The sequence below is a fragment of the Carlito syrichta genome, unplaced genomic scaffold (assembly GCF_000164805.1).
Source record: "Carlito syrichta isolate Samal-C Ts95f unplaced genomic scaffold, Tarsius_syrichta-2.0.1 Scaffold309303, whole genome shotgun sequence".
Lineage (NCBI taxonomy): Eukaryota > Metazoa > Chordata > Mammalia > Primates > Tarsiidae > Carlito > Carlito syrichta.
This window is the reverse complement of record NW_007253399.1, coordinates 383,372-391,220: the sequence shown is the minus strand read 5'-3', so window position 1 is coordinate 391,220 and position 7,849 is coordinate 383,372. Positions and strand designations below refer to the sequence as shown.

The 7,849-nt window shown below is 38.1% G+C and overlaps 1 protein-coding gene across 1 annotated transcript in view; it reads right to left on the bottom strand.

Annotated features, from left to right (window-relative positions):
• FREM2 (FRAS1 related extracellular matrix protein 2) overlaps window positions 1–7,849 on the bottom strand; it is a 189,801-nt gene that overhangs the window by 17,750 nt on the left and 164,202 nt on the right. Inside the window, exons 14-16 of the mRNA XM_008067145.1 lie at window positions 6,736–7,039; window positions 4,189–4,320; window positions 854–1,185 (exon numbers count right to left, since the gene is read on the bottom strand). Coding sequence (XP_008065336.1) covers window positions 854–1,185; window positions 4,189–4,320; window positions 6,736–7,039 — 768 coding nt within the window. The remainder of the gene's footprint in view (window positions 1–853; window positions 1,186–4,188; window positions 4,321–6,735; window positions 7,040–7,849) is intronic.

Genomic DNA, 7,849 nt, shown 5'->3' with positions numbered 1-7,849 from the left:
GGCCACTGCACTCCAGTCTGGGTGACTGAGTGAGACTCCAACTCAAAAAATAAAAAAAAAGACAGAACATTGCTTTTAGTTCAAATACTCATAACAGTTTTAAATGGCATCCTATATATTTTAGATTCTCTATTATGACCTCAATGGAAACTGCTTCCTTATCATTTTAATAACTTTGTAGCTGATGATGGTGGGGTGAGGATTTTGTGTGCTGTTTGCATGTGTGTATTTTATATGTAAATGTGTAGTGTGAAGAAGAATCAGTAATTTTAGAGTAGAAATTAAAATAATCTTATAATGAAAATACTTTTGGCTGTATTTATGATGGAGAAATAAGACAGGGAGGAAAAGAAAACTAGGAAGAGAAGGGAGGAGGGTGAAACTGGAGGCTAGAAGAAGAGAAAGAAGACAGAGGAAGAAGAAAGTTGGTGTAAGAAGGGAAAATACTAGACTGAGTCCCGAACTGTAAATTCTCATTTTAGGTGGTTCATAATACAACATTACAGGCATCTATGCATAGAAGAAAAAAAAAGATAATTCATACATTGAAGAGAAATCAGTATCTTAATTTTTATAGTATCAGAGTAGATTTGGAGTTTAAGGCAATTATTATACAGCATCCTTTTGATATAAACACGATATTTCTAACCCATTGTCAAAAAATACATCTGTTTTGGCCCATTGTTCCATAAATAGACATGGGTTTTGACACCCTCCATGCCAGTCATCTGGTCCCCGTTTTGACAAATGACCAACATCACCGGCTTAGAAGACTAGAGTTGGGATTTAGAGCAAATCTGTATGATGGATTGGTTTATTCAGTGACCAAAGCTCAGATGCTAAAAATCTGTACCTGTCCATCCGTTCCAATGGTGCCACCACAGTCAGTGAGAAGTTCTGACATGTCATAGTAGCTGACAAACTCCCACAAACAGGCTTCTAGGTTCAGGTTTCGGTAGAAGCGTAAGGTATTAGAACCTCTGATAGATGAGCTATACTGGTAGGGATATGTCTCTCCAATTATTTCTGGATTTTTTGTAGCATCAGTCAAGAAACCGTGGTGCGTCTTCACTTCAGTATAATCTAAGAGGTTGGAGCACTTGTGGTTTCCAACTCTTGTTCCGTCAGGGCTGAGGGTGAGCTCGAAGTTGGAAAGCTCTCTAGTGGAGATCACAGGGAGCATGCCTACAAGAAGTTGAAATTATTGTTACCATTCTTACAGGCAGCGAAGAACTTTAAACATTTTATCATTTCTTCATCTTGAGAAAAAAATGTTATCAAATATTGTGCAGGCTGGGCATGATGGCTCTTGCCAGTAATCCTAGCACTTTGGGAGGCTGAGTGACAGGATTGCTTAAACCCAGAAGTCTGACCAGCCTAGGAGGCATGGCGACACCTCATCTCCACAAAAAATACAAAAATTAGCCAGGTGTGGTGGAATGTATCTGTAGTTCCAGCTTCTCAGGAGACTGAGGAGGGAGGATTGATTGAGCCCAGGAGTTCAAGGTTGTGGTGAGCTGTGATGGTGCCACTGCCCTATAGTCTGGGTGCAATAATGAGACCTTGACTAAAATAAAATAAAATAAAATAAAATAAAATACTTCATAGCAGTAATATCAAGGTAGTATCCTAAGAACCCCAAGCTTCCTCAGGAATTTTTGAGAAGATTTATGACATTAAAACTATTTTTATAATGATAGTAAGCTATTATTTGACTTTTCCACCTGTATTTTCTCATGAGTGTACAGTCAAGATTTTTATAGGTTACTAGATGTGATAGATAGCAATAAATTGAATGCAGAAGCAAATATGAGAATGATGCTGTCTTTTATTAAGCTAGGCATTAGAAATAACTTCAAAAATATAAAACATTGCACTCTTATAATTATTCTTTATTTTATAACTTGTAGTTATTTTTCTTAAAATGTTTTTCATGTATGTAACATTTATTTTTGTTATTTTTAAATGAACGAATGAATAAATATTTAACAGTTTCTTGGTTTTAATTTTAAATCCTGTAAATATTTATAGATAGGACCCACAAAAATAAAATGTCTTTGAGTTCTTCAATAATTTTTAAGATGTCCTGAGATTTAAAAACTACTGCTATACAGTACAGACTAAGGATTGGCAAACTTCTCCTGTAAAGGGCCAAATAGTAAATGTTTTACTGAGGTCTCTGTTGAAAGTGTTTAATGCCATCGTAGAGTGAATGCCATCACTCTACAAAGGAATGGACATAACTGTTTACAATGAGACTTTATTATGGGTACCGCATTTGAATTTCATATAATTTTCATGGGTATAAATAGTCTTGTTTTTTCCCCTAAACATTTAAAAATGTAAAAGCCATTCTTAGTTTGCAGACCATAGAAAAACAGGCAGCAGGCTGGATTTGGCCACAGGCCACGGTTTGCTGACCCCTGGCAGAAGACTATGAAAGAAGTCTCCTGGAGCCCTTCCCACCTATCCCTCTCAGATTCTCCCAGGGCAAACCCTGGCTCGCAAAAGAACTGGTCCACCTGGGCCGTGCTTCTGGCAGAGCTGTGGCTATTGAATGTTTTAGAAAATGCAAAGTCAAGGTCTAGGAGTGACATAAAGAAGTTGTCCCCAACCTTTTTGGCACCAGGGACCGATTTTGTGGAAGACAATTTTTCCACAGGCTGAGGATGGGGTGGGGTACTGGGGCTGATCTTCAGGCATTAGATTCTCATAATGAGCGTGCAACCTAGATCCCTCGCATACGCAGTTCACAATAGGGTTGGTGGCTCCTCTGAGAATCGGATCCCCCCACCCCCATTTGACAGGAGGTGGGAGCTCTGCTCTCATTTGCTCACCTCCGGCTGTGCGGCCCCTTTACTAACAGGCAACAGACTGGTTACTGGTCTGCGGCCTGGGGCTTGGGAACCCCTGACATAAGGGACCATTCTTTCTGTTAGGAAAGAAGTGTTACAGGTCTGTTTTTCCCCGAAGGGTCCCTTTTCTGTCCTTTGCAACTCTGAATTACACCTCCACATGAGCCTAGAGATTGAGTGGTCACAGGGACTAACTTATATTGTAAAGAGATGCAGACTCCTGTCCGCCTACCCCCACCGGGACAAATTTAGGGTTGTAATAAGCAGACAAGGCAAGATATCCTTGTTCTGAGGGGGGTAGATATTACCTTGTAGCTCCCAATGCTGCCTAATGTTGCTTCTCCCTTAGCTACTTAAAATATAACTAACATCCTAGGTATTACAGTTAATATGAACCATTCACTTCAAGTATAAAGTGACTTGAGTGTAAAATAACTTGAAAAAGTCCATACATGGGGAAACGTTCATGTTGTAAAGTACTAATTCACACATTCTGGTTAGAGCTCCCTATCCAGAGAAAAATAAACTTAAAATATAATACCTGTTAGTTTTATTTATTATTTTATTTTAATATCTAGGAAAAGCCTTAGTCAGACAATAGATATTGAGAGAGCTATGAAATAGCAAATACATGTTGAAAGCAGGCATGGAGACACCAGAATGCTTTATTTTAACTCCAAGTTCATGTTTGAAGATGCATTTGTGCTGCTTCATAAAAGTTACTGTGTCAGCCAAAGTTTCATTTTATTGTGTTTAGACATATATTACATTCATCTAAGTTTAAAAATTCTTAAATTGAAGACTTTTAAAAACTGGGTGTGGCCAAACATGGTTGCTTTTGCCTGTACTCCCAGTACTTTGGGAGGCAGAAGCAGGAGGACTGCCTGAGCCTAGGAGTCCAAGACCAGACTAGGCAATATAGTGAGACCTCAACTCCATACAAAATTAGAAAAAAAAATTAGCTGGGCATGGTGGCATGTGCCTGTAGCCCCACCTGTTCAGGACACTGAGGAGAAGGATCGCCTGAGTCCAGGAGATTGAAGTTGCAGAGAGCCATTCATACTCATGCCACTGCTCTCCAGCCAGGGTGACAGAGTAATACTCCAATTAAAAAAACAAAACAAACAAACAAACAACAACCAGAAAAAAAAAACAAAAAACAACTGAGGGGAAAGCAAGCAGAAACAGTTGAAAGAAGCAGAGGACTTGAATGTCAAGTTGCAAATAAGTGGTCACTTATTTAAACTTGGTCATTTAGAGATAATAAATAAAATAAACCAGGTAATGAGGAGCCCAAAACACTTCCACAAATTTGCTTACCCATGTTACCTACCATCTATGTGCGGCATTGTGACAGTGAGCTTGATAAGGTTTGTGTAGTCTTGGTCCTCAGGGCCTGTGTAGCGCAATTTGGCTGAGAATGGCTCCGCCCCCACAACCCCAGGCACACGGGGCTGGCAAAGACCTCAAGGAAAAATGAGCATATTTATGCAGAAAGAAGATAACAGATAGCACCTAAGGAATATTTTTAAAATAGAAGCTTTTTTCCCCCATGTTTTAAAAATAGAAGTTATTATTTTTCTATATTTTACAAACAGAAGGTTATTTTTTTCTATGTTTTAAAAATAGAAGTCATTATTTTTCTATAGTTTTAAAAAAGAAGCTATTATTTTTCTATGTACTTTAAAATTATCTGTGGCCTAGGGCAGGATTAAGAATGTATATTACAAAGAAGCAGAAGAGCTTGGTGTGAGAAGCAATCCCAGTAGATAAGTTAATGGCCACTTAGTTTAGAGATTTTTAAAAGTTTAAGAAAAGTTAGTTAACATTCAATGTGATTTAATATGTGCTCATCATTCTAGGTCATGATCATATTCACAAAATCATTTAAATACAGTGTGAACAGATGCAATTAAAATGATTGAAAACCAAGAGAAAAAATGTAGTTAAGTAAATTTGATTTTTTGCCCTACAATAATATGCTGTGATTAATTATAAAATATATATTATTTATAAGTGAATAAAACTAAAGATGCACTCATTTTAAAAACAAAAACCAAAGTCTCCTTAAAATCAGAGAGGAAAATGTGTACAATAGAGTTTTCTTTATATATGTAACTTCTTAAAGTATGTATTATAAGTTATAATCCATTTTATATCTATTTATTTCTCTCCAGCTGTCTGATATTTCTCAGTGACCCTCAAGCATTTTGACATGGAACTCTTCCACCAATATTTCCTTCAAGAGAATTGTGATGTTTTCATTTGAACATCATGAAAGAGACCAAGATGCTGGATTATAATTCAAGATAACTAGAAAATATATGATTTCTTTTCTAATTTGTACAAAACAGAGAAAACAGGTATTTGCTAGAATCGCAATAAATCCAGAGGCAGGCCCCATCATCTTGGCTGTCTGCTTAATTAATAGGAGGACCCATTTTAAGGTATTGTTGATGTTTTTTGTACCCAACACAATAGTTTGGCTTTAAGAGAAAGTTAAAAACCACATATTTTAATCCTCATAAAAGTAGGCTTATTCTATATGATATCAATAAATATTTGATCCTGAATATATGATGGGAGATGATACAAACGACACTTTTTATGCAATAAATGTACTTCTGAATACTGTATACAAATGAAAATTTTAGAAATGGAATTGTATACATAGAATCTATTTTTTAAGATCTAATTTAAAACTTCTTCTGCAGGGTGAAGGATTCATTTATAAAGTGGATTTCGTGTCTTTCCAGTGCTGTCTCCAGCCACGTCCTATTCTCCATTCTTAATGTATTCCTGGCTCCAGCCCCAAATACAACCTCCCTTGGGGGGTGTGAGCATTTGCACAAACCTAGCCACCTGAACTGTCCTTCCCCTGCTGTCCCCAATGAACTCCTACCTACACATACCACAGCCATCTAAGCTCCTAGCATGGCATATGAAACCCTGTCCAGATCTGACCCTTGCATACCATTCTGCTTTGTCTCCTGATCCTTCCTTCTCTCTCTCTCACAAGCTTCTCCATTTTTCTGCTTGTGATCATTTCCAGAACATTCCATGTTCTTTCATGCTTCCCTACATCATTGCCCATGCTTGTTTTCCTCTACCATTTTCAAGATTCAACTTAAGCATCTTCTGTCTTTTTAAATATTTTTAAAACCAAAGTTTTAATTTGTGTTTATCTTTATTTTTCATTTTAGAGTTGTGGAGTACATGTGAGGATTTGCTACATTAGTAAATTGCATACAGGTAGGGTTTGGGCTTCTAATGGGCCCTCTCTTCCCCTGGTAGTGGACATGGTACCCAGTGGGTAATTGTGTGCCTCTTAACCTTTCTTCCTCTCTCTGTCTTCTTTAGCAGTGCCCAGCGTTAGTTGTTCTTGCCTTTGTGCTTGTGTGCCCAATGCTTAGGGCCCTCTTATGACTGAGAGCATGTGGTATTCAGTTTTTTTTCTGTGAGAGTTCACTTAGAATGCTGGTCTTCAGCTTTAAACATCTCCCCTTTGATGAGCATTTCCTGATCCACTTAAAGTGAAAATGAACACTCCTTCTTTTTGCACTTTGGTACCCCATCCACACTAAAATTTATCTGTGTCCTCAATTGACTATGAATTCCTTGAGGGCAGGGATCCTGCCTTATTTTTCCTATTGCCAGCATAAAGCACTATTTGGCATATAATAGGTGATTAAGAATGTGTGATGAATACAATATTTTGTTTTCTAATGAGTATTTTTGTAAAATTGATTTTTACTTTTAAATACTTACAGAGTTTTATGGAATACATGGGATATTTGGAAGAATTAATAACCCCAAATTAGATATTTGGAATATTCCATGGTATTCTGGAGAACTTCATGTGCAGACGGCAATGTCCTACCTTCTTCTCTGCCAATGGTCACAATAGGACTCATCAGTTCTAGGCCTTCATTTCCGTTGGCGTTCACAGCACGAGCCGCGCACTGTACCCGGGAGCCAGGCTGAAAGTAGATGGAGTCCAGCGTGATCATCTTAGATGAGGTAAAAAAGGTGTCGAAGTCCACCTCTCTCATGGGGCTGGTCACGCCATCAGGGCCAGCAGGTGCGCTAATCAGCCATCGGTACTGGGTCAGAGTGTCATTGATGCTCTCACTTATACAAATAGAGCCGGTTTTATCATAGTCTGAATATTTGGGGTTGCAAGCCTATGGAAGACAAACAACTATCTTAGGACCACAGTACAGAACAACGAGAAAATTATTCCTCTCAATTTACAATGGTATTGTGTTTTCACTGCTGCTGTCTCCCCATTTCTACCTGCTGTTCATGCAACTTTCTATTCCTTCAAACAGCTTATTGGATGTTCCTACCTCTAATTTAATAGGCATAAAATTGTTATTCATACCATGATATCTTGAATCCTCAGTTGTCAAGTTATCCTTATTCTTTCTCTTTCCCTCCATCCTTCACTCCTTCCTTCCTCCCTCCCTCACTCCCTCCCACTCTCTCATCTTAACCTCAAGTTCAGCGAGTGAGTGAACTTGGCCGATTCTTCCTTTGCAATGTTGCTTGAGTTGATCCCTTTCTTTCCATTCCCAGCAGAATCTGCCTGTACAATTCAGGGCCTTTCTCTCTAGCCCAATGACACACTCCTACCCTGTTAACCTGCCAACATAACCCCTCTGGTCATTCTTCTGTGCAACAACTTCCTGCTTTCAACAGATTGAGTCCAAATCCTTAAGATGACTTGCAAAGATTTTTATAACTTGGCATCAAATTATTAGTTTTTCTATGTGAAGTCAATAAGTATTTATTTTGTACCTATTATACGGGGTCACTGCTCTAGAACTGTTGTGACATCAAAATAAGTCATAGTTTTAGCTCACAAGAAGTTTACAATTTAGTCAAGAGAAGGTAAATTTTAAAAGTAGAAATAATGTACTATTTTTTATGCTATGCCTCTTGTTGTAGTTCTGCAGCTTATGTTGCTGTCCCTCCCTCCCTTCCCCCCTCCC